This window comes from Acomys russatus, chromosome 10, assembly GCF_903995435.1.
Source record: "Acomys russatus chromosome 10, mAcoRus1.1, whole genome shotgun sequence".
Lineage (NCBI taxonomy): Eukaryota > Metazoa > Chordata > Mammalia > Rodentia > Muridae > Acomys > Acomys russatus.
In genome coordinates, this window is record NC_067146.1 from 44,724,413 (window position 1) to 44,752,209 (window position 27,797).

The window sequence follows — 27,797 nt, forward strand, 5'->3', positions numbered from 1 at the left end:
CTCTATACAGTTTCAACAAACAGAAGTCAAGTTGGTGTTGTGTGGTTGTGTGTACTGTCCCTCTTTTTAATCCGATCCTTTGAGTAGGGCTTTGATGGTATCCCTAAGGCAGTCTGGCTAGCTAAATTGTTCAAATTGGCAGGTCCAATTCAGCAAAGGAACAATTGAAGAAAATACCTCAAGGTACATGTCTAAACATGTGCATGTACACCCAGATGCACACTCATACACACAGCACATGTAATATGTAGTCACTATGGCAGAGACTCATGAATGTGATTGGTCTTCTTGTGAAGGAGGCATGGGATGTTACTTGACTCTTCCTCTACAGTCCATCACAGCTTGATGTCTTCCTCTGGTTTCATGGACTTCCCAGGCTACAGGATTAAAATAAATTTATTTCTGGGGCACACTAGCTGATAAGGATATGGAATTTTGTCATATCAGTATCTGTGAACTAATGCTGAATTTAGTAGTTTATGTCATCTGTCAAATTGGTAGACTCTAAGATTGCATTGGAGACAAGTCTATGGGCAAGTCTGTAAGGCACATTTGTGAGATTAGGTAAATTAAAGTGGGTAGGCCCAGCTTACCTGTGGACTGCCCCATTCCATGGGATAGTCTCAGACTGGATGAAAAGGAGGGAGCTAAAGAAGCACGAGCATCCTTCACTCTTTGCTTCTAGACTGACTTCCATACTGTGCTCAAGCTGTAAGCTAAAAACGAAACCAACCAAAAAAACACCCTCTCCTCCTCCTCCTCCTCCTCCTCCTCCTCCTCCTCCTCCTCCTCCTCCTCCTCCTCCTCCTCCTCTTCTTCTTCTTCTTCTTCTTCTTCTTCTTCTTCTTCTTCTTCTTCTTCTTCTTCTTCTTCTTCTTCTTCGTAGGTTTTCTCTGTATGTCCTTGGCTGTCCTAGAACTCATTTTGTAGAACAGGTTGGCCTGGAACGCACAGAGATCTGCCTGCCTCTGTCTCCCTGAGTGTTGGGATTGAAGGTGTGCACCACCTCCACAGGGCTAAATTCTTCTCTTACTTGTGCTTTTTGACACATGGTGATGTGTTGTTTTAAATACAAAATCCCTATCATTCAAAGTTACCAATAAGACTCATGACACAGGTGCTGGGATGAAAGCCTGCTAGCTCAGAGATAAGGGGAAGGACTTAGCTGACCTTCCTACTCAGCTCTAGTCCCAGAAGGAAAGAGCTCTTCTTCCTTTTCCCTGCTGTCTTAAATACTTTTCAACTCAATATCTCTCCTTTACACTTCCTGTATACTCTCTTTGTCCTCTGGACCTTCTCTCAGTCTCTATTTTCCTCCATGTTCACTTCCTGTCACTCTGGTTGCTTTCTCTGCCTCTTGACCTAGGGTTTATATATATATATATATATATATATATATATATATATATATATATATAAGAAATATATTTATATAAGAAAATGATAGATACAAGGTACCAGATATTATGTTATATTGGATTTATTAAATGAGCATAGGGGGAGAAGAAAAGGGGGAAAGGGTACCCCAGAGAGACAGACAGAGAGAGACAGAGACAGGAAGAGTGAGAAGAAGAGAGAGTAGAGAGAGAGGGAGGAGAGAGAGAGAGAGAGAGGAGGTCATGTGGATGGTTTGTCCTTTTATATGTCCCTGGACAAGGCCACGCAGCCCCTGTGGCAGGTAAGCAATGACATCACAAGTAGGCAGACTGAAGCAGAATCCTAATGGGGTTAATTTTATTTAAGCCTGTTTACAGAAAGCTCTTCGATTACAGGTCTGTGCAAGGGCTGAGCCACACCACATGTACTTGTTTTCAGTAAACAGAAAGCTCTAGGATCAAAGACTGAGCCATACCAAAATTTAGAATAAAGTTTTAACAGTTCTCAATCTCAGGGTTCACAATGGGATCAAACATCCTACAATGGTGGTGATAGTATTAGAAGAACCTAAACCCATGATTTCCTTAAGTGAATTCAGTTACTATTGTCTCAATGCAATAATGTACAGATATTTTAATTAATTCAGACATGAAATTATGTGTTATGTATCTAACTCTTTAAATTATCCCTCTGAGATATTTTTGAGTTTAGGAAAATGTATATGCATTATGATAAGAAAGAAACCAGAGATTCTGGTTTAGGTCACTATAAATGAACACCAAAATTACAAACAAAAAGCATGGAATTGTATTTGCAGAATATTTTGAATCACTAATTATAATATATAATACCATTGTATATATTATGTGGTATATATGATATTAGTTAGCATGTGGCTATTTATGGAAATGTTGTTAACATATTTTGCATGTATGGAAACAGACATTTATACTTCTAAAGAAAGAAACAGAGCAACTGTGTTTGGGTATATAGATCTGTGTAGCATTGCAGAAGTGAACATACATAAAAGCAATGATGAACATTGTCATGACCATTGATCAGCTTAGACTAAGAACCTTAAAACTTTATGTTTTTCCCAGGTCCCCTTAGTCTGCAAGAATTTTTATATTGATCCTTAACCTTATAGTTAATCATTCTATTCTAACTCCATAAGTCATCTAATTCCCAGTTTTACATATGAGGATACTCACATGTATGTGTGTGTGTGTGTGTGTGTGTGTGTGTGTGTGTGTGTGTGTGTGTGTGTGAGTATGCTTATTTTGTGTTGCCTTTTATATAATTCATTTTGTACATATGAACAACTAAGAAAGAACACATTGTTAGATGTTGTATTTTGTACGTGAGTCATTCTTTTTTTTTCTTTAAACATTCCTTTCTTTCTTTTTTATTTTTATATATGTGAGTGCTCTGTCTATATGTACACCTGCAGGCCAGAAGAGGGCATCAGATCAAATTATAGATGGCTGTGAGCCACCATGTGGTTGCTGAGAATTGAACTCAAGACATCTGCATGAGCAGACAGGACCCTTAACACCTGAGCCATCTCTCCAGCCCGGAGTCATTACTCTAACAATCACAAAAGACCAGAAATATGACGAAAACTATATACTGTTATTTTATAATATGTGGTAATAAAAGGACTTTAACCACATTTGGTTCATTTTTAGGAGGCAGAATAAGAAGTAAAAGTCTCACAAGTAAACCATTTTGCATACATTTGTTTTTAAAGCTATCTTATGTAGCTCATGTTAATCTTGAATTCATTATGTAGCAGAAACAGGCCCTGAATTCTGGTCTTCTTGCCATCAGCTCTGAAGTGATGATATGACAGACTTGCACCAGCATGCCTGCTTCATTTTCATATTTGTAAATGGTAAATCCTATGATCAAAGATTTCTACCATCTTAATTTCATAGTCTGAATAATTGATTGTATAGTCGGGGAAAAAGCATTCTCAACTTTCAATGCTATCCTTTTGTGTAGAAGAGTGTTTATTTGGAACATGGCTATTCTGTTAAGAGAGCACATCCAAAAATCTTCTAAGTCTGTGTGTTCCATCTGGAATACACACATGCCTTTAATCCAGGAGACAGAGGCAAGCAGATCTGAATTCAAGGCCAGATTGCTATAGAGCAAGTATCAGGTAAAAGAAAGCTTAGACCCAGGCTTTGTGATACATCGCTTTAATCCCAAGTGAAGGTAAAGTTAGTTTGTAGAAGGAAACACCCATGTTTGAAAGTTATGTCTAATTGAGTGATGGAAAAGGTGACAAATCAGAGAAGATTTAACAGAATTGTATACACCCAACTATCAGGGGAAGAGAGTGAAAAGGGAAGCCACTTTCAGAGGCAGTTTTTCAGACAGAGGAGGCAGTTTTTACCAGAACAGTAATAGAGAGATAGTTTGCAGAGAGAGAGAACTCAGGTGGAGACTGAAAGACTGAACAGGCTGGAAAATGAGAAACCAGAAGATTTTTGATTTAGTTTGAGGCCAAGAAAACAATTTTGGGCCAAGGGATGGCAGATTAAATAACTCGGAGAAGAGTTTGAGCCAAAACAGCTGAATTGAACCAGCCAGGCAAGAGCTCAGAAAGAAAATGAAAGGTGAGCTTATTCAGCAGTAAGTCTCAGAGGCTAAAACATTTTAGGCCTAAATTTGGTTGTACAGAGGCTAGAAGCTTCCAGGATTAGGCCTAGGTTTGCAGAAGGAGGCAGTAAGCCTCCCAGCCAACAATTGCGCCAGGAGAATAAAAGTTACTTTAAAACTTTTCTCCCTTACAAATAACAAAAACACTGCATTCGTAAGTAAAAGAAGACAGTTTAGGATATTATATTACATTTAAGAGTACAGGGTCCTAGATAAATAGAATATTATATAGCTAAGATTGTGTGAATTACTGATGCAAATGACAAGTCTCAGTTAATACTACTCACAAACTTTTGGACCTGTTGGTAAATGAAAGATGATGTCTAGGCCTGGAGAGATTTCTCAGTGTTTAAGAGCATTTGTCGCTCTTCTAGAGAACCCAGGTACAAGTCCCAGCACCCACATCCATGTAGTAAGACCAACTCCAAGGATCCAATAACCTTTTGACCTCTCTGTCCTCTACCTGGGCCACGGCGTTCACATGTGCACATGGTGCCTGACGCCTGACACAAACACACACACACTTAAATATTTTTAAATCTTTTTAGGATATGATTTATAAGTAAATTAATTAATTGTATAGATAACATTCTAAATGTTACACATATCAATGAGTCATCAAAATGTTAACTTATTACTTAAGTATCTTGTTGTTGAACCAAAATGTGCCCAAGGCACAAAATTCTGTTTTAACTGCAGCTCCCTCAGTTGTAAGACAAGGCTATGGCCTCTGGTTCATTATTTCTATTGAAGGAAATTGTGTTAGTTTTCAAATCTGTCCAATTGGTCTTTTAATGAAAATTAATGAAAAATGCTATTTGTAAGATTTCTCAGATACAAATATGAATGCATATATATTGTACTTTGACCATGATGTCTAATGCATTTTAAGTCTATTGGTAAATTTTCTACCTGCTGCAGGTCTTATATTCATGCTCCCAAAAAAAAATACTTAGAAAAGAAAATAAGCAGCTCTGAATTCTGAGATTTTTACTTAATGGTACTGTTGCTATAGTTACAGCTGAAATCTTACATAGAGCAAATTACTTATTGATGGAAAAATGCTGAGTAGCACAGCACAGTCCCTTTTATGTTTCTTTTTTTATTGGCTTCATTTCCTACTCTCCTGTTAAGATTAATGGATTTGTCAGATGTAGGGTTGGTGAAGATTTTTTCCCAGTCTGTAGGCTGTCGCTTTGTTCTCTTGACAGTGTCTCCTGCCTTACAGAAGCTTCTCAGCCTCATGAGGTCCCATTTATTAATGGTTGACATTAAGGCCTGGGCCGTTGGTGTTCTGTTCAGGAAGTTGTCTCCTGTGCCAATATGTTCCAGGCTCTTTCCCACTTTTTCTTCTAAGTGAGTTAGTGTCTCTGGTTTTATGTTGAGGTCTTTAATCCACTTGGATTTGAGTTTTGTGCAAGGTGACAAATATGGGTCCAGTTTCATTTTTTTACACATAGACCTCCAGTTAGACCAGCACCATTTGTTGAAGATGCTATCCTTTTTCCATTGAATGGATTTGGCTTCTTTGTCAAAAATCAAGTGACCATATGTGTGTGGATTCATATCTGGGTCTTCGATTCGATTCCACTGATCAACCAGCCTGTTGCTGTGCCAGTACCATGCTGTTTTAAGTACTATTGCTTTATAGTACAGTTTTGAGATCAGGTATGGAGATTCCTCCGGAGCATCTTTTATTGTACAAGATTGTTTTAGCTATTCTGGGTTTTTGTTTTTCCATATGAAGTTCAGAATTGAACTTTCAATGTCTTTAAAAATTGTGTGGTTATTTTGATAGGGATTGCATTGAATCTGTAGATTGCTTTTGGTAGGATGGCCATTTTTACTATGTTAATTCTCCCGATCCATGAGCAAGGAAGATCACGCCATCTTCTCAGGTCATCTTCAATCTCTTTCTTCAGAGTTTTGAAATTTTTTTCATACAAGTCCTTCACTTGCTTAGTTAGGGTAACTCCTAGATATTTTATATTGCTTGTGGCTAATGTGAAGGGTGTGGTTTTCCTAATTTCTTCCTCTGCAAGCTTGTCATTTGTGTATATCCAAAATATATAAAGAACTCAAGAAATTAAACACCACCAAACCGAATAACCCAATTGAGAAATGGGGCTTGGAACTAAACAGAGAATTCTCAACAGAGGAGTATCAAATGGCTGAGAAACACTTAAAGAAATGCTCAACCTCCTTAGTCATCAGGGAAATGCAAATCAAAACAACTCTGAGATTCCATCTTACACCCATCAGAATGGCTAAGATCAAAAATTCAAGCGACACCACATGCTGGCGAGGATGTGGAGAGAGGAACACTTCTTCATTGCTGGTGGGAATGCAAACTAGTACAGCCACTTTGGAAATCTATCTGGTGCTATCTCAGAAAAATGGGAATAGGGCTTCCTCAAGACCCAGCTATTCCACTCCTTGGAATATACCCAGAAGATGCTCCAGCACACAACAAGAAAATTTGCTCAACCATGTTCATAGCAGCCTTATTCATAATAGCCAGAACATGGAAACAGCCTAAGTGTCCCTCAGTAGAAGAGTGGATAAAGAAACTGTGGTACATATACACTATGGAATACTACTCAGCTATTAAAACAAGGAATTCCCGAAATTTGTGGATAAATGGATTGAGCTAGAAATGATCATAATGAGTGAGTTAACCCAGAAGCAGAAAGAATCAAATGGTATATACTCACTTATATCTGCATACTAGCCCAAGGGGCATGTCCCACTAAAGCCTTCACTTACCAGTAAACTGGGACAGAGGGGAAGGCATCCTATTGGGACTCTAAATGAGAGACGCATGGGAGAACAGCAAAATAAAAGGATCCAGAGGGTCCTAGAAATCTACAAGTAGAACAATATGATAGGCAGATTTGGGCCCAGGGGTCCCGCTCAAACTAAGGCACCAGCCAAGGACAATACAGGAGGTAAACTTTAAACCCCTTCCCAGATCTAGCCAATGGTCAGAATATTCTCCACAGTTGAGTGGAGAGTGTGATACGACTTTCTCATATACTCTGGTGCCTCACATTTGACCATGTCCCCTGGAGGGGGAGACCTGGTGGCACTCAGAGGAAGGACAGCAAGTAGCCAAGAAGAGACTTGATACCCTATGAGAATATATAGGGGGACGTAATCCCCCTCAGGAACAGTCATAGGGGAGGGGAATAATGGGAAAATGGGGGGGGGGAGGAATGGGAGGATACAAGGGATGGGATAAACATTGAGATGTAACAAGAATAAATTAATAAAAAAAAAAATAAAAATAAAAAAAAATAAATAAAAAAAAAAAAAAAAAAAAAAAAAAAAAAAAAAGATTAATGGATTTTTGGAGTGTTGTTTTGTTTTGAACAAGCTTTGATAATTTGATCTTAAAATAAATGCATTTTCCTAAGATGTTCTAGCTGACAATTGAATGTGTTTGAATATTATGTGATCAGAATATTTATTTTTATCCACTTCTTATTTATCAGAATTTTCTCTACTTGGTTATGCATTTTTATGCTCTAGCAACTTACATTAAAAAAGTAAATAAGAATGTGATTATTTTTACCATGGAGGCTTCTGATTTTGTTTATTTAATAATAACATAGATGAAACATCTTTTTATTTTAATTTACTATAATTTATTCACATTGCATCCTGATTGTGATCCCCTCAATTGTGTTGTCCCATCCCTTCTCCCTCTTTCACCCTATTCGCCTTCCCTAGGCTTGTGACAGAGGAGATCTCCTCCCCCACCATATGATCACAGTATAACATGTCTCATCTGGCTAGCCTGCTTCCCCTTCCTTTGTGTGCCACCAGGCCTCTCCACCAAGGGGAAGTAACCAAATCAGGGGCTCTAGAATTCCTGTCATAGGGAGTCCCTGCTCTCCCCACAACCGTGGAGAATGACCTGTCCATTGGCTAGATCTGAACAGGGGATCTAGATTTACTGCATGCATTGTCCTTGGTTGGTGCAACAGTTTGTGCAGGCTGCTCTGATTCCAAATCCACCAGCGTTGGTGGTCTCTTTGTGGGGCTCTTGAATCCACTATGTCCTTCCACCTGTATGCCCCATTCTTCCATACCACTCTCAGCACTCTGCCCAGAGTCCCGCATCAAGTAGCGTTTGGTCAACTGTTTTCATAGCAGCTTTATTTGTAATAGCCAGAATCTGGAAAAATCTTTTATTGTAGTTTGCTCCACTGACACTAATAAGAATATCCTTGAAAAAAAAAAACATTAACATCAGAAAAATGCATAAAAACAATAGACATGACTTGAGAACCTCAAAATTGATATCTGTATGTTTGAAAATGTTTCCATAAACATCTATATTTAGTAGAGGTAAGAGGGATAGTAAAATCAGCATTGGAAATGTCTTTACAAATAAAATGTCTGGATAAAACAGAAGTTTCTCCCATATTCCCACTTTGTACCCTCTCAAATTTTTGGCCTCTTTGGTTTAGTTGATAATATATGCCTAAATATATAAATACAACATATTCAGTTTGTTTAATACTATATATATATATATATATATATATATATATATATATATATATATATACAATGTCAGGGCTGACCACTTGTTATGGAATAATAACATAGGAGGATCATCCCTAAGGAATATTGTTTCTCCCACTTTCAACATTTAGTGGCCTGTAGTTTGTGTCTATGAGTGGGGCCCTGTGAGGTTCTCCACTTCCATTTTAGAATCTTTATTGGTATAGTACTTGTTCAGACCTAGTTGAAGGATCATGGGTTAAGCTTCCCACTTATCTCTAGGAAACACAATAGTAAATGTAATTTTTTTTTTGCCAGATGAAAATGTCACCTTGGAGGCTTATTGGAGTATAAACTCACCCTTTCTAGCTCTTCCTGAACTCTAGCTGGCTGCTTCAACTCAGTTGTTCTGGCTTAAACCCCTCTCCAACCTAACTGATTTCATCTGGCTTCTCTCAGTTTCTCACTGAATTGCTTCAACTGCACCCAACTAAAGAATGCAACTCAACTCAACTCAACAACTCAGCTCAACTCAACTCAACTGCCTCTCCTTGTGTGCTCTTAGATAGCCTCTTTCCTGTGCTGTTCTCTAGGGAGTTGGACAGTTCTATTCTCTCAGATCCTTCTCTGATCAGTCACTTGTCTGTCCCTCAATTAGATATCATTGTTTGGTATTCAAGGTGTATACTAAGTGCATAACTGTATTCCAGCCAGGGGGATTAAAGATGTGTGGTGTTTTGGCATTCCAGCTATATCATACAAACATAGGTCTTTAGATATGATCCCTTGCCAGAGCAGCCATGTTGTTCAGTTAAAATCCCTGTAGAATTTTACAGCAGATTTCCTGGTCTTCTGGATTATAAAACTTTCCCCCCTCATTTTCCATGATGGTCTCTAAGCCTTAGGTATAAGAGTTGTCTTGTAGATGTTATATAATATATTTTGATTTTATGATTTTTCTTTCTACAACTCATCTCAGATCCTCCTCAACCTCTATATCTAAACAACTTCATGTACTTTCTTTCTCTTAAAACAAGCCAGGAAACAAATGGAGTCTGATTTGTATTGGGCAAATATTCTTGAGGATGGGGGGGTGCCACATATTGTGATTGGTATAGCCAGAGTCACTCCATGGAAAAAAAAACTGAATTAATTTTTTCCAGAATTTATCAATCATGAAGAGCTCCTTTGACAGGTATAGGAATTTATGACTACTTCCTCTCTTCTGTGATAGTATTTTGTCTGACTTTATTATACATGTACAGGTCATGTGAATGTTGCTATAGTCTATGTGAATTCATAGATGCATCTGCCCTGCTGTGTCTGGAAAATGCTGTTTCCTTGAAGTCATCCAGCATTATGGCTCTTACAATCTTTCCATTCCCTCTTCTACATAGAACTCTAAGCCTTGAATTCAGAAATGTGACACAGATACCATATGTAGGGCAGGATATTCTAAACTCTCTTAATCTTTGCACATTGTCCATTGTGGTTTTCAATGTTAGTTATGGTAAGAAGATTCTGTGATGAGAGTTGAGAAGTGGACTTATCTGTAGGTATGACAGTATGTCATCAGCAATCATTTGATTGCTCTGTTGACTTAGCAGAATGATGATGGTAGAGTTTCCCTACAGCCCATGACTTATCTGGCCTCGAGTTCTTGGCCTCATTAACGCTGTCAGATGTAAAATCCATCTCGGGAGTGTGACATAAATCCAACCAAAAACTGGTTCCCTTCCTTAACATTTGTTCCACTCTCGTGCAGGTACCACTTGAAGGCAGAGGGCTGTTGTAAGTTTCAAGATTCGTAGCTGACTGTTATCTCTTAGAGCTGCACTGCCTTCTGTTCACGTGACAGATGCTGGTGGTATAGTTGCCACTGCTTTATAACTTTACAAAACATACTATAAATTGGAGAAATTATGTGTTTTATTTGATATAGTGGAATATATATATATTATTCAATGTTAACCCTCTTACCTAAATTTTAAAAGTTATGAAAAAATATATATACTATATTCCAAATACCAATGTGCTTCACTTTCTCAACGCATGTCCTTTTTACAAAGCCATGTGTTCTGTGGTACTTGCAATATACTCAATATATGACAACTAGATAAGAGTAATTTCACCAAAAAAACCCAGAATATTATAATAGACAAAACTTCCCAATGAAATGCAGACAGTTATCATGCTAGATTAAACGTCCCCAGCTTATGTAAATTGGGAAATGGCCTGATGAGAATGTTTAGTACACACCTGCATGTGATTTTTAGAAACCTTGTGACAAAACAACACTGTGAGATTGGTATTTTTGTCTGTTTTTTAAATGCCATACCCAAAATATGAATAATGAAATATCTTAAGATGTTTTTCAATCAAGTAATGTGTTTTGAAACCATAGTATAGATCAAGATTGACTTTCTGTATGTACTATCTTTACAGACTATTCAGCACAGAGCTGAGTCACTCACAATGTTACAAGTGGTCAAGTCATTTTCTTCCCCATGACTTATGGATGGAGTTGTTCTGTAAAACTGTGGTTCACACCAGAAACGCCTTCAGAGAACCTTAAGAAAGATTGATATTGATATATTGCCAATCATTGGTGGCACACACTTTTAAGCCCAGCACTTTGGGAGGCAGGTGGATCTCTGAGTTTGAGGCCAACCTGGTTTAAAGAAAGAGTTCCAGGTCAGCCAAGGCTACACAGAGAAACCCTGTCTCAAAAAGAGAAAAAGAGAAAGAAAGAAAGAAAGAAAGAAAGAAAGAAAGAAAGAAAGAAAGAAAGAAAAAGAAAGTTAATAATAAGAGATCACACCAAAAGCAAAGGGACCCAAATACATCCTAATGCTTTACAGATAGGCCTTACTGAACTCAACAGTGGGCTTTCAGCTTTGCACTTTAGATAAGAAATTAAGGATGCATAGCCCCTTACAGATTACAAAATATTCAAATATATTAAGCACCATTGTTAACATCCCTAAAGAATTAAAAGAAGTGGACAAAATGAAACTGTCTCTAAGAGTATTTTACAACAGTGTGTGATTTTTCTGTAAGGGATGTAAGCCAGCACCTGGAGGGAGAGCCGGTATCAAAAGCATTTGAGTTAAATTTATCTGGAGACAGTGCAAAATAAGAAAGAAGGCAGCCTTATTCATAGGACCTTCCCAACATGCTTCTTGCATAATAAATACACATTAAATGATAATAATTAGAAAGAAGCAACATGTACAGCCTTTATCTCTTATCTTAAAATAGATACAATGGAGGACAAAACACCAAACACAAAATTCAAGGAGAATGTGTGCCATCTGCCTCCTGTGTGATCGTTTTTCAGGTGTTCCTTTCAGAGTGTAGTTTTCATTGCTTAAACTGCAAAACAGTGAGCTGGCAGTTTCTCAAAATGGAGGTTCCTCTTTTATTTACTCAATGTTCTACTAAAATAGGAAAGTGGATAGCCGAGTACCACCTAAGGTAATCTGCTGAAGGGACATACAACTTATGATTCCTGGAGCGGCAGTCACATAAGGAAACATCTCAGTTAGAAAAATTGAATATGTTTTGGGAAAACATGCCCAACAATGTGAACTAACATCCATCTGCCTAAAAAATGACTACATGTGATTAGTATTAAAATGGATTAGTTTATTGACTAGAAAGATGATAGAGTGGCTCTTGAAAATTTTGTGCTACTCAGTGGAATTTTATTTGGTTGATACAAAGAGATAAAGTGTTGGTAAACCAAGTTCAGATCACCTCTGCTTAATTTTTAAGAAAATTAAAATTATCAAGAAATATCATTGTATTTGAGTAAATTCATGAAGGAAATGCTAAGTTTGGAGAAATTACGTATAAAACAATTTTTTTCAACTTTACATACTCCTTTCCATCACAAGCCCCTAAATGAATAATTTCCCTGAGCCCTTCTTATATCCCTTTTCATCTTGATTAAATCCCTAGGATAGAAAGTCTGCAATACTCTTCATCTTTTTTGTTCCTGTTTCTTTTGCAGATTCAAGAGTGGCTTTGTTTAAACTGTCAGACACAGAGGGCAATATCAGGACAACTTGGAGATATGAGCAAGATGCCACCTGCATCATCAGGATCCAAAGCATCCCCTGTACCCACCCCTGGAGAACCATTGTCACAGAAAGCACCCTCAGCAGCCCTCACAAAATTCATAAAGAAGGAAACAGAAGTAAAGAAGGAAACTGAAAAACCGATCCCAGAAAAGGAAACACCATTGATTGAGAAAACCCCTCCAATTGGGACTGCAGAGCAAAAAGTAGAAGAGACTAAAGTAGAGAAAAGCAAAATTTCAGCCCTACAAGAAAAGAAACCACCATCTGAAGAAGAACAACCATTATCTGAAGATAAAAAGGAAAAGAAGCCACCTGCTGAAAAAAAACCATCACTTGAAGAAAAGAAGCCAACCCCCGAAGATAAGAAATTAGCCCCAGAAATAAAGCCAAAGACTTCAGAGGGGGAGAAGAAACATGAAATGCTTAAAACTCATGTACAAATTCCAGAAGAGGAGCCCACGGGCAGGGTGGCTGCAAAGGTAGAAGCTGGGCAGCAGGAGACCAGAACTGAAGCTCTGCCATGGGGCACACCTGAGACGTTGCCCAAGGAAGGAGAGAAAGAAAGCAAAGCAGCCAAACAGCCACAGGCAGAAGGCAGTGCAAAGTATGATCTTGTGGAGCCTGGCAAAGAAAAGGTAGGAAGTCCTGTTTCCTACTATCATAGTCTTGATGTACACTACATTTACTTAGTTCCTGAGCTGACTAAGGGTACGATGGACGAGAAAACTTTTAAACTGTGAATTGCTTTTCAAATCTTTTTCTTTGATTTTTATTGTTACACATATGTGTGTATACATACATACATACATACATATATACATACATACATACATAGGAATAAAAACAGAAGTAGCTTAGTCATCTACAAAACATCTTATTAATATATCTAATTAAATACCTTTAACTCATAGACAATATTAATGATTCATAGAAAACTTACCTGTAATACTTTTCAAATCCCAAGTAGAAATTACAATTGCAACCTTGAATTAGACTCTGGGAGGTTGCATGTTGTCTGTACTTTGACACATGGCTGCTAGCCCATCTCCACTCTCTTACCTTCTCTGTCTGATCATCTTTGGTGGGTTCTGCACTTGCCATTTCCAGGCTTTTTCTTTGCCAGTCTCCAAATATTTTTTTCTTTTGAGTATCCCTTCTTTTCTATGGAGATGAGTCACGTGAATAACCCTTAAATTCACATGTGCATATGTGTCTCTACTTTTGAGTTTCACAACTGTGTTTTCATGTACCAAAGTAGATAGTTCCCCTTAACACCTCACTGTAAATTCAAGCTCAACGTGTTTGACTGTCACTCACTTTCCTAGAGAGCCCTTACCTACTTTTGGCCTTCTGTAATAGCAACACTGTCCTTTACCTGCCTCTTGTCTTTCAGGTGCTAATGCAATGCTAGTGATGTTTCGCTTTTTCCGGCCTTTGTCCTCCAAACCATTATTGATCATAAGAACTTCCTTTTACTTACTGCTTCACTGAGTTCCTGAGTTTGTTATTTTCATAATGGTTATAGATGCAGATTCCATTAAGTTTTCCTGTCACTGTCAAACATTTTTTGCTTATCCCATTTTGGATCTCATTTAATTTGTCATTGTTTTACCTTGAATGGCAAATGCTTTAGCAATACAGAAGTGAGAGTTTCTAGTGATTCCCTTGTGGGTTCTTTGCCTTGTAGGTTTTATCAGCAGTTGATCTTTGTTTATGTGTGTGTTATTGTTCTGTCTGACACTTAGCTACTATTAAAAAGGTGGTTTAGCAGGAACTATATAACACAAACTGTATCTCTTCTTTATGAAATAATAAGCATTAACAGTGAACAAATAAAGTGATTGCTTCACTATATTTTTTTCCTTACAGTATAACTTCCAATTTTACATTAGTATTTTGTAGACCATGTAAACATTTATCAGGAAATTAATGGATACCAATACCATCAATCTATTTCTAACATCAAGAACAAACCTTTCTGTCTCGCATTTAAATGATATCATAAAAACTCTAATGCTTTGTTTTCCTGCCTTGGGTCTTTACATAGAGGACAGGCTATCTATACTCAGCTATCTACACCCAACAATGGGCAGTCCTGTCTAAATAGCTTAACTTGACTTTTCCACCTTATGGTGTCTGGCTACACTGTAACTTTCCTGCACCCATTGCATCCTCTGCAAGTGAAAACTCAAGACCACAAACACTTCCATGTGAGTCTTATGCACTGATTGTTTTCTCCCATCTGCAACTGCTGTGGGGTTTCCTATGTACATCTATACAGTACCTTCCCTGCAGGCCCATCGAAGAAGCCCCATCTGAATTGCTATCTTTTGGTACTCTCCCCTTATCCCATGACTGAAAGTCAACAACTCCTGCTGCAGAACTCCCTATATTGACTTATTTATTTTTGTTTTTTTCTAATTTTTGTTACTGTTCTGTTTTTACATATACATTTATATTATTACACACACACATTTTTTATATATAATAAACTACATACAGAAAGAAGAACAACGAAAATAGTTGGAATTACATAAAAGTTACATTCATAGTGTTTTGGCTATTTGTATTTGGCAACCTTGAAGAAAAAATCTTTGCTATCTTGGTGAGTCGAAAATTCTGAATATAAATCAATATCTATCATATCTTTTCTTTACCAATTAAAACATCTATCTAGATGTAAAAGCATCTTATCCCCTAAAACACTAAGCTTAATTATAAAATTCAACTCTGGTCTTCAAGACTGTCAGAGACTCGAGAAGGAATAAAATTAATTGCCTGAGTATATAGGAAGTGCAGGTTAACAGCTTCCAAAATGAGAACATGGCAGAGACAGTTTGTTGCCTGAACAGTCACCTAAAACTTTCTATAATGTTGGAGCATCATCCTTCTGACCCAATGTTTCTGACAGGCATATGTGTGAGGCAGGGACTATTGAGGACTTGCTTACCCTGTCTTGGCAGAGTTTTGCTGTTACTCTGCCTGCATCCAAGCTTGCCTATTTTTAGGCAGAATTCTGTCTGTGGCAGAAACAAGGACATTTTTCCCAGTAGCATTTTTATATTGACATTTTAAAATCCAAGTAATACTGCTCAATTACTGCTCACTACATTCTAGGTACTTAAAAAAATCCTTTCTCCCCTCACCAAACTACTCAGCTATTGCTAGTATAAACATTATGATGGCTGTTTTAAAAACAGGGAAATCAGATTTTTTTTACCCCCAATACAAGTATGCTTGGAGAAAACCAGCAGAAAGAGGATTTTGGCACAGTTCTGATTATAAAGACTCTGCTCACAGCCACCGCCTATGATGACTTTCTCCCAGGACACTTCTGACATTTGGTCTTTCCTTATTCATCTCTTTTTGCAGCTGTTGGCACAATCTTTTGGATATTTTTAACCACTTGTATGTGTTTACTACTTTATATTCATTTATCAGTTGGTCAGTTGTAATATTGTGTTGTTTTTATTTCTTTGTTGCTACTTCAGTTAGTTTCTTTATTCAAATTTCCAAAATATGTTTATTAAGTAAATTTTAATGATATATCTAAATGCATGTATTTGAATATAATATATTTGAAAGTATACCTCTTTAAGCTTTTTGGTTTTACATTTTTATGTCCCGTTGCTTTAAAATTCTGTGTTCTTCCCTACTTAGGCAAGCAGGAGACTTTTGAAGTCTTTATCTCATATATTATATTGATAGTTATAGTCCTCTAGACGGAAACTAAAATTAACACAGACTTTAGTGTGGAACTTGGTTTCTCTTTAAAATAAGTGAAGGGTTAATATTCAGGTTATCTACAGACACTGAATATAATGCCCAAATCATTTTGTGTCTGCATAATCAGAGTGAGAAATAAATAAGAAAGTGTTCTGGTGAACTGCTACAACTTCTTGGGCTCAGTTTTATGGACTCAATCTTGATTGCGGTGATTTAGATACTCATATTTTCAGTCCATCTTAACATAAGGTTTCTATAAATGAGTAAAGCTATCCCCTGTGTGCTTTTAGTTCATTTAAAATCAAGTCTAGAAAAAATTAGCCAGCACTTGCTGTTATCTATTTTTGCATAGTTTATACATATCTTAGATCTTTACTTAATCTTCAGAAAGTTCTGTTTTCTTTCCACGTGGAGTGCTCCCAGACTCAACTTTTGTGGAAAGAGCACAGACAAATTTGACAGAGCATATGTATTTCTGAGCTTTTCCTCCTACTGGTACCCCACAAAGTACACCACCATCTGAAGAGTTTCAATGGTTATACCTCATTACTGCCTTCTCTCCAACTGGCCTAGTGTGCAGTAAAAGTATGGAATGCTCACAGAGAAGGGGATTCTCGAGCCCCTGCTGTTGATTATTAATTTAAAAAATTAAAACTTAGTCCCTAAAATTTTTGAGTAATTATTTTAAATGCATAGATAAACAAATCTCGTGTTGCTAAAATTCAGTGCATGGAAAACGTGCAATATAATATAGGCCAGTGCAATGGAATGTAATGCTTATTATAAAAAACAGAAAATATTTTCTTTGTGAAATTGAAAATTCCATTGCGGTTTTAAATCTGTTCCTATAATGTCACTATTCTCTCTACCTGACTGCATCAAAGATATAAAGTTTGTATGCAAGAGAACAAAGCCTAAATAAGAAAATTTATTCTTTTTTGGACTAACATTTTCATTATGTTTCTTTTTTAGTGTATACATTTATATTATTATACATAAATAAAATAAACTATATACAGCAGGAGGAAACCACAAGACACTCAGGAATTATATAAATGTTACATTCATACTGATTTCGCTATTTGTATTTGGTAAGCTTGAAGTAAACATCTTTTCTATCTTGTTGGGTCTGAATTTCTGAATGAAGATCAATATCTATCATATCTCATCTCTATTAGCTTAAAACATATATCTTAATCTAAAAACATCTTCACTCCTAACCAACTAAACTTAATTGTAAGACTAAACTATCTTTTCTTCAACCCCATCAGAGATTTGAGAAGGGATAAAACTTAAATACCTGAGTGAATTGCAAGTGCAGATGAGCAGTTTCTAAAATGAAAAATCTGACTGAGACAGTTTACTACTTGAACAGCCACCCAACACTCTCTATACTTTTGAAGCATCATCTCTGGCCTTCTAGCCCAATATATCTGACAGACATATTTGTGACGCAGAAACTATTGAGGACTTGCTTACCTTGTCTCTACAGAGTGCAGCTGTTGACTCTGCCTTCACCAAGCTTGCCTATTTTTAGGCAAAATTCTGTCTGTGGCAGACATGAGGACATTTTGCCCAGTGGCTTGTTTGCCATATTTGAAGCCAACTCTATAAGGAAGTTTGTTGATGCTCATCATATTCTTTGAGGCAGGCTGGGTGTTGCCAGGAGTTAAGTTGTCTTATTGTCAAAGAATTCTTAGAATAATAAAAAAAAATATCTTTAAATGCTATATTAGTAGATCTCTGAGGCTTTGAAGATCTTGTTTAACTATTTTACCTTATATATCTGTAGACTCATATCTATCTGTTAGACCTAGAATATATATTCATGTGATAAAATTAGATTAGTATTTGACATGACCGTGATTTGCTTCAATATACAAAATTCTATACCAATGAATTTAAAATAACCTTATTTGTGAGTGACAATTAAAGCCTTGAGTATAAGAGTAGATTCAGTCATCTAACTTTTGTTCTATCCTCACTAAATATTTATATATCCCCCTTTCTTTCTTTTCAGTACCTATCTCTTTACCTATGAAAGAAAGGTAAAGGAAAAGAGAGACATCCCTGAGTCCAACTTAGTTTTCTCTCTGTATAAGACCAAAAATAACTTATAACTAACTCCCGATGAACATAAGCACCTATAGACCAAGAGAGGAAAGAGAAACTTACCCAACCCTCCTTTGAGGAAATAGGACATCATTCTCTTAAGATTTCTTCAGGCTGATTTAGGACAAATAATACCTTTGAAGCCCCCCCCCCCCCCAAATTGGGGGAAATGGTTAAGCAAGCCAGAGATAGCATTTGTGGTCAAGTTTCTTAATGTTGAGAAATTCTAGGCTTAATAGGAGTCCTGAGTGGAACAATCTGAAATGCTGGACCAATTAGAATCAGATGCTTTCCTTCTTTTTATTTTTTTATTATTTTAGTTTTGTACATATATATTTATATTATTGCACCTATATACAATAGATTACTTATGGCAAGAAGAACCATGACACAATCTGGAATTATATAAATGTTACATTCATAGTGTGTTGGCTATTTGTATTTGACAGCCTTGAAGAACATATCTTTCCTATCTTGGTGCCTCTAAATTTCTGAATGTCAGATATTAGAAGAAAAGGGCTCCCCTGTCTGAGTACTGAGGGAGGGAGGGAGAGGACATTAGAAGCTTTCTACCATGCTATCCTGAGAGCTGTCCAGTTCTGATGGGTAAGAGCAACTGAGACTCCTGGGGCTGGAACATGGAGTATGCAGGGTGTCAGCATCCAGCATGCTGAAAGAATTCTGTCATGTCTGATCCAGCATCAGTGCCCTGTTGTTTTGTTCTGAAAACATAATTTCTCACAAGCATTATACAGCTCTAACATCGTGATTATATGAGGTGTGCAGGATGCACAGAGAAATTAAGGCTGGCTCTCTGCTCATTGTATGAGCAGAAGTAAGACACCTGTCAATCTTCCTTCATGTGATACAAAGAATGGCCTCTAATTATAGGTCACAGAGAATCTGTGACCAACATAAAGCCTTGTCTATGCATAGACCTTCATATCTCAGCAGTCTCAGAGCTATTCCCATGTAGTAGGATTAGCAATATAGATTACCTGCTTGTTCTGCAGTTTAAATTCTTTACATCCCAATTGCAGCCACTTCCTTCATCACCTCCTAATCCCATCCATGTCCTTTCTCACCTCCTTTTTCTCCCTCCCCTAGTCCCTCAGCTTATCCAGGATCATCTGTACTACCTGTATCCTCTTCCTGTGTGGCCTAGCAAGGCCACCCTGCCAGGGTGACAGCAAACATTAGGGGTCTGAGTCCATGTCAGAAGTAGTAACTTTTTTCCATATTGTGGGACCCACAAGGAGACTGTGCTGCCTATGTACTACATCTGAGCAGAAGGTCTATGTCCACATCCCACATGGACCCTGGTTGGCACATCAGTCTGTGTATTGTAATGTGGTTAACCTTAATTAAGTGGCTAACATCCACTTATGAGTGAGTATATGCAATGTGTGTCTGAGTTACTTCTTTCAGGATGATTGCCTATAGTTCCATCTCTTTGCCTGCAAATTTCAACTTTTCTTTGTTTTCGATAGCTGAATAGTACTCTATTGTGTAAATGAAGAATAGTTTCTTTATCCGTTCTTCAGTGGAAGGACATTATTTAGAGAATTTTCAGAGGTTATATTCTAAATGCTATTTAAGATAAAATGTAAAAATGAGATAGATAATAAAAATGTCAAATTCCTCATTATTCAAGTGACAAAGGGAATATGTTATATACCTGTATTTGTGCTACGTATGTTGTAATAAATATGTTTGTTACATTTATATATTTAAATATTATTTCATTCAATAAGTTAATGTTTTTCTTTAAATAAGTACACTGTTAAATTTTTGATGCACCTAAGCAAATTTTCCAATCATTTAGATTAGTGTAATGAGAAACTGGTCTACATTATGTTGCCTTCACATGAATCCTTTGGCCATATCCTAGTTTGTGGTACTTCAAATGACCATTTTGAAGATCAATAATTAGGAAACACAAGATCCAGCTTATGGACTCTAGTTTGCATCTAACTTTCCCTTCTAATTAGTGTTATTAATGAAGCCCTGTTATGAACCAGTCAGCTACAAGAAAGGTAAATGGATGCCAAGTTCAGATATGTTGAAATCCTTTTAAAAATGATTAATAGCAGTAATAAAAAAAAATAATTTGTAGGTGCCTTAAATCATGAAGCAAATCACATGATTAATGAGTGGTCTGAAATGTCACAACTAAACTGTGTAGTGAATTATGTCACATTACTCTGTGAGTGGACACATAGTGAACTCTAGTTAGCAGGAGAAACGTGACGTTATGAAGTTTATCAATGTACCCTGCTAAATGAGCATGACTCTCTTTGACTCTGTGAGACGCATTAGAAGAAACTAGCTGACTCCTCATCAACCACTTCTAATATAACGTCATAGGCCACAAGTCTATAGAATGGGCAATGCTATAGGTTTGCTATCCGTGAGCGCAGATTAGAAACATCATCACAGCACCAGGACCACGGAAAAGCAATGATGGAAGCCTGTGAAGCATGTAAGAAATAGACAAGACCAGTAGGATGATCAGTAGAATATAGCAGAGGCAAGTGTACACAGGCATGAGGAGGGAAATATTTTAATATTTTTTGTTAGCATGTTATGAATTCCATTTGCTTTTTTGGTTGCATTCTATGCATCTGGTCTTAATCTTATTTTTATTAAAAACAACATCAGGATAGACTTCAAAATCCATGTTATAAAACAACAGTGTCCCTTTTATTATGTTCAGTAATTATTCTAAACAATATTTACTTTAGCGTGATATGTATGAAATTTTATTATTGTTGAGCTTCACCATATATGTAGGCACTAATGAAGTATCAAAATTGTATTATTGCAATTAAATTATGAAAGGTTGTATTTTGACTGAGTTTTCTCTGTTATTATGGTGTTTAGTATGAATGCTGGGTGGATGGTATTATCTAAAGAAATATGAAGATTATAGCCAGGCATGATGGTGCATGCCTGTAATCCCACCACTCAGGAAGCAGAGGCAGGTGGATCACTGTAAGATCAAGGCCAGCCTGGTCTACAAAGTGAATCTAGGACAGCCAAGGCCACACAGAGACACCTTGTCTTGAAAAAAAATCATCAGCATCATCACTATAATAACAATAGTAATATAAAAAAGAAATATGGAGATTATATTGTGCTTTTAGAACTTGATCAGTGTCATTATGTGGGATGTCATGTGATATGTTGTCCATCAGGAGAAACTTTTCTATTGCTTAGCCTGCTTTCTTATGGAACCTAGGACCATTTTCCCAGGGATGGTACCAGACACAGTGAGCTGGCTCTCCCCCATCAATCACTAAATAAGAAAATGCCTTACATCAGGTTCTCATTAAGTCATTTTATCAATTGAGGTTTCCTCTTTTCAGATAACCTTAGCTTGTTTTGAGTTGACCTAAGCACAGAAGAGCAGGAGGAGGAAAACCATAATCAGGATATATTGTATGAAGAACATTGTTTCAATTAAAGAAAAAGACTAGATACACACAAGGGAAGAAGAGAAAGAGAGAGGGGAAAGGACACAGAGAGTGATTATTGTATGATCATGAGGAACAGAGCTCAGACTCTAGCACTCATAAAGATAGGTATGGCCATCTGCACCTGCAGTACCAGTCCTGCCGTAGGGCATAAGAGTTGACAGAGACAGGAAGGTGGTTTCACTGCTTGTCTAGCGTAGCAAAAACTCCTGTCAGCTCCTGGTCCATTGAATGGCCCTGTATCATGAGAATTAGGCAAAGAATGATACAACAGAACACCGAATTTCTCCTCTGGCCTCCAAGGACACACACACACACACACACACACACACACACACACACACAGAGAGAGAGAGAGAGAGAGAGAGAGAGAGAGAGAGAGAGAGAGAGAGAGAGAGGAATTTTCTTTTCAACAGTTTGAACTAAATTCCAAAGTAAATGATACAGATAATATATTTGAAGAAAAGTAAAATTAAAGAATATCAAGAGACATTAAGAATGAACATGTCATTTAAATTTAGGTTAAATGAAAACTAGCCTACATTAATAAATATCATCTGTTCTCAATTTTGTTCTCATACAAACATTTTAAAACTATCATTATATAGCTGAGTTATTCCTCAATTTTTAGTGGTTCCTTAATAATAATGGAGGAACTGTATGATTAGTTTGATTCTGACGTGTTTGTCTGTGTCTCTTCCACTCTGCCAGGAAAAAGAAGAGGACAAATCTGACACCTCCAGTTCTCAGCATCCCAAGAGCCCACAAGGTCTGAGTGACACGGGATATTCTTCTGATGGAATATCGGGTTCTCTTGGTGAAATCCCAAGTCTTATACCAAGTGATGAAAAAGATTTACTGAAAGGACTAAAAAAGGACTCTTTCTCACAGGAAAGCAGCCCTTCTAGCCCCTCTGACTTAGCTAAGTTGGAAAGTACAGTGCTATCCATTTTGGAAGCTCAGGCAAGTACACTGGTTGGTGAAAAGTCAGAAAAGAAAGTACAGCCTCAGAAGGTTTCTCCTGAGCAGCCTCAGGACCAGCAGAAAACTCAGACTCCATCTGAAACACTGGATATGACTATTTCAGAAGAGGAAGTCAAAGAGAGTCGAGAAAAAAAAGAAAGTTCAAAAAAGGATAGCCAACAAGGTTTTCCTTCCAGGAAGGACCATAAAGAAAAGCCTGAGCTGGTTGATGACCTGAGTCCAAGAAGAGCATCCTATGATTCAGTTGAGGACAGCAGCGAAAGTGAAAACTCGCCTGTTGCCCGCAGGAAGCGGAGAACCAGTGTTGGCTCATCGAGCAGTGATGACTATAAACAGGAAGACAGCCAAGGTTCGGGGGAAGAGGAGGACTTCATTCGAAAACAGATCATAGAAATGAGTGCTGATGAGGATGCTTCTGGCTCCGAGGATGATGAGTTCATTAGGAGTCAGCTCAAAGAGATTGGTGCTCTTCCTGAGAAGAAGGAAGAAACAAAGGGGAGGGGGAAGAGCATAGCCGGGAAACACAGACGACTGACTCGCAAGAGCAGTACTAGCTTCGACGATGATGCCGGGAGACGTCATTCCTGGCATGACGAGGATGACGAAACATTTGATGAAAGTCCTGAACTCAAATTCAGAGAAACTAAAAGTCAGGAGAGTGAAGAACTTGTTGTTGCTGGAGGAGGAGGCTTGCGTCGATTTAAGACAATAGAACTCAACAGTACAATAGCAGATAAATACTCGGCAGAATCCGCTCAGAAAAAGACAACTTTGTATTTCGATGAAGAGCCAGAATTAGAAATGGAAAGTCTGACAGACTCACCAGAAGACAGATCGAGGGGAGAGGGATCCTCTAGTCTCCATGCTTCCAGCTTCACTCCTGGCACATCCCCGACGTCAGTATCATCGCTTGATGAGGACAGTGACAGTAGCCCAAGTCACAAAAAAGGAGAAAGCAAGCAGCAGCGCAAAGCTCGGCACAGGTCACATGGCCCTCTCTTACCTACCATTGAAGATTCTTCCGAGGAAGAAGAGCTGAGAGAGGAAGAAGAATTATTAAAAGAGCAAGAGAAACAGCGAGAGCTGGAGCAGCAACAAAGGAAGAGTTCGAGTAAGAAATCGAGGAAGGACAAAGATGAACTTCGAGCTCAGAGAAGGCGAGAACGACCAAAGACACCACCCAGTAATCTCTCTCCCATTGAGGATGCCTCGCCCACAGAAGAGTTACGCCAGGCAGCAGAAATGGAGGAGCTCCATAGGTCCTCTTGTTCTGAATACTCACCGAGCATCGAGTCCGACCCAGAAGGATTTGAAATAAGCCCTGAGAAAATAATAGAAGTTCAAAAAGTTTATAAATTGCCCACAGCTGTGTCTTTATACTCACCAACAGATGAGCAATCTGTTATGGAGAAAGAAGGTGTTCAGAAGGCTTTAAAAAGTGCTGAGGAAATGTATGAAGAAATGATGCATAAACCCCACAAATATAAAGCCTTTCCAGCTGCAAATGATAGAGATGAAGTGTTTGAAAAGGAGCCATTGTATGGTGGTATGTTAATAGAGGACTACATTTACGAGTCTTTAGTAGAGGACACATACAACGGATCAGTAGATGGCAGTCTGCTCTCAAGGCAAGATGAACAAAATGGATTTATGCAGCAGAGAGGAAGAGAGCAAAAAATAAGACTCCCAGAGCAGATTTATGATGATCCTATGCAGAAAATTACAGACCTTCAAAAAGAATTTTATGAATTAGAAAGTTTACATTCTATTGTGCCTCAAGAAGACATTGTCTCAAGCTCTTTTATTATTCCAGAAAGCCATGAGATAGTGGATCTGGGTGCCATGGTAACTTCTACCAGTGAAGAAAAGAAATTATTGGATGCTGATACTGCCTATGAAGAGCTGATGAAGCGGCAACAGATGCAGGCAATAGATGGATCCATCCCCATACAGACCCCTATGGGGGATGACATGGCAGAGTCCACGATGGACTTTGACAGGGTGCAAGATGCATCTCTGACATCCAGTATCCTTTCTGGAGCATCTCTTACAGACTCAACCAGCAGTGCAACTCTCTCCATCCCAGATGTTAAGATAACCCAACATTTTTCAGCAGAAGAACTTGAGGATGAATATGTAACTGATTATACAAGAGAAATTCAAGAGATAATTGCCAACGAATCACTGATATTGACCTACTCTGAACCTTCAGAAAGCGCTACATCTGTTCCACCCTCTGCCACACCTTCACTCACATCATCTATTTCTTCAGTTTGCACCACAGATAGCTCCTCCTCACCTGTCACTACCCTGGATAGCCTAACAACTGTTTATACAGAGCCAGCAGATGTAATAACTAAATTTGAAGACTCTGAGGAAATTTCCTCAACTTATTTTCCGGGCAGCATTATAGACTATCCAGAAGATATAAGTGTACCTTTAGAAAGGACCATCGCAGCAGAAAGTAGAGCTCATGCTGACCAGATCGAGATTTCTTTGTCTGGTGTAGCACCTTCTGTCACAGAATCTGTAGGAACGAAAGCTGAGAAGCCACAAGCTGATGTCATTTCCACTGACTTACCTATGTCTGAAAAAGATGTAGTAACAGACAAGAAGGAAACTGGGGATGGAATTATTCTGGAAGTTTTGGATGCTTACAAAGATAAAAGGGAAGAAGAGTCTGAGGCAGAACCAACAACAACTAGCTTACCTGAAATAGGGTTAGCCCAAACACCTTCTTCTGTAATAGCCCCTCACATGAAGGAGCAACCTGTATCTCCACTTCCTTTATCTGGAATGATCTCCGCTCAGGAAAAGCCCATGTGTAGGCTACCATCTGGCAGTCTTCCTGTTTCTGCGCCTCCATCTAAATCTCGTCCATTTTACCGAAGTTCTTCTTTGGACGTATCAGCCCAGCCACCCCCTCCCCCTCCACCCCCTCCTCCTCCACCACCACCACCTCCTCCTCCACCACCCCCACCATTGCCCCCAGCAACTTCACCTAAGCCAAGCATTTATCCTAAAAAAAAGTTGGCAGTTGCAGCTCCAGTGACTCCAACTACTATTGTCACGACCCATGTTGATGCTATTACTACAGTAGAGAGCACAACTGTTCGGAGGAGTAACGGGTCACCTGCAACCAAAATATGTGCCACTGCACCTCCTCCTGTCCCTCCTAAGCCTTCTTCAATTCCAACTGGACTTGTATTTACACATAGGCCAGAAGCAAGCAAACCTCCAATTGCCCCCAAGCCAGCAGTTCCTCAGATTCCAGTGACTACACAGAAAACAACAGATGCATGCCCCAAACCAACAGGTCTATCTTTAACTTCAAGTATGTCCTTAAATTTAGTGACATCAGCAGATTACAAACTGCCTTCCCCTACCTCTCCACTTTCCCCGCACTCTAACAAATCCTCACCAAGATATTCTAAGTCTCTTATGGAGACTTATGTGGTTATTACATTGCCCTCTGAACCTGGGACTCCGACTGATTCTTCTGCTCAAGCCATTACCAGTTGGCCCTTGGGATCACCTCCAAAAGATTTGGTTTCCCTTGAAACGGTATTTTCCATAGTTCCTCCCATGACTGCTACAGATGCTCCAACATCTTCACAGCCAACCATGTATGCAGTAGGGCCGCCAGGGACGTTCTCTGCTGCCCCTATTGCAACACCATCTCTATTTCAAGGAGCCCCAACTTCACTGACACCATTTCTTCCAACAGAAGCTTCAAAAATTGAGGTTTCCACAACAAGGAGTGCAGTCCCAAGTCCTGCTCCCAGAAGTGTTTCCATACCAATTCCTCCAGAGCCTCTTGCTCTAGACAGGCATCAGTACAAAGAAAACGGGAAATTGCAACTTATTGGTGATGCCATCGATTTACGTACAATACCAAAACTAGAAGCTAAAGCAACAGAAAAATGCATGGATCTTTCTGCTTCTGCGATGGATGTGAAAAGGCAGACCACGGCAAAGGAAGTTTATGGGCGACAAATTAGTGCTATCCAACCTTCTATCATAAATCTTAGTGCAGCTTCCTCATTAGTCACCCCAGTTACCATGGACTCTGAGACAGTGGCTGTTGTCACATGCACAGATACTGCAATTTACACAATAGGTACAGAAAGCCAAGTGAGTATAGAGTCTGCAATGACATCACCACTCCAGCTTACTGTATCAAAACATGCTGAGCCCACATACAGGAAACCTAGTGGCCAGGCCTTTCCTACTGTTAGAGATGAAGCACCAATAAACTTATCACTGGGTCCTTCAGCCCAGGCAGTGACACTGGCTGTGACAAAGCCTGTCACTGTACCTCCTGTTGGTGTCACAAATGGATGGACTGACAGCACCGTATCTCAGGGGATCCCTGATGGAGAAGTAGTTGATCTCAGCACATCCAAATCTCATAGAACTGTCGTGACAATGGATGAGTCGACTTCAAATGTGGTGACCAAGATAGTAGAAGATGATGAAAAACCTGTTGATTTGACTGCGGGAAGAAGAGCCGTGTGTTGTGATATGGTTTACAAGTTACCTTTCGGAAGGAGCTGCACAGCACAGCAACCTGCAACTACTCTTCCTGAAGACCGTTTTGGTTATAGGGATGACCACTATCAATATGATAGATCAGGGCCATATGGTTATAGAGGGATTGGTGGAATGAAACCATCCATGTCTGACACTAATTTAGCAGAAGCTGGACATTTTTTCTATAAAAGTAAGAATGCTTTTGATTATTCTGGAGGACCTGATGCAGCTGTAGATCTAACTTCAGGGAGAGTTTCTACAGGTCAGTATAATGTAGCAATAGACCCTGCCTTGAAATGTCATGACAGTGCTATGTGTCTTATTT

The 27,797-nt window shown here is 38.5% G+C and overlaps 1 protein-coding gene across 1 annotated transcript in view; it reads left to right on the forward strand.

The window, feature by feature from the left end:
- Pclo (piccolo presynaptic cytomatrix protein) overlaps positions 1-27,797 on the forward strand; it is a 328,544-nt gene that overhangs the window by 129,118 nt on the left and 171,629 nt on the right. The window contains exons 4-5 of the mRNA XM_051152077.1: positions 12,572-13,276; positions 22,667-27,734. Coding sequence (XP_051008034.1) covers positions 12,572-13,276; positions 22,667-27,734 — 5,773 coding nt within the window. The remainder of the gene's footprint in view (positions 1-12,571; positions 13,277-22,666; positions 27,735-27,797) is intronic.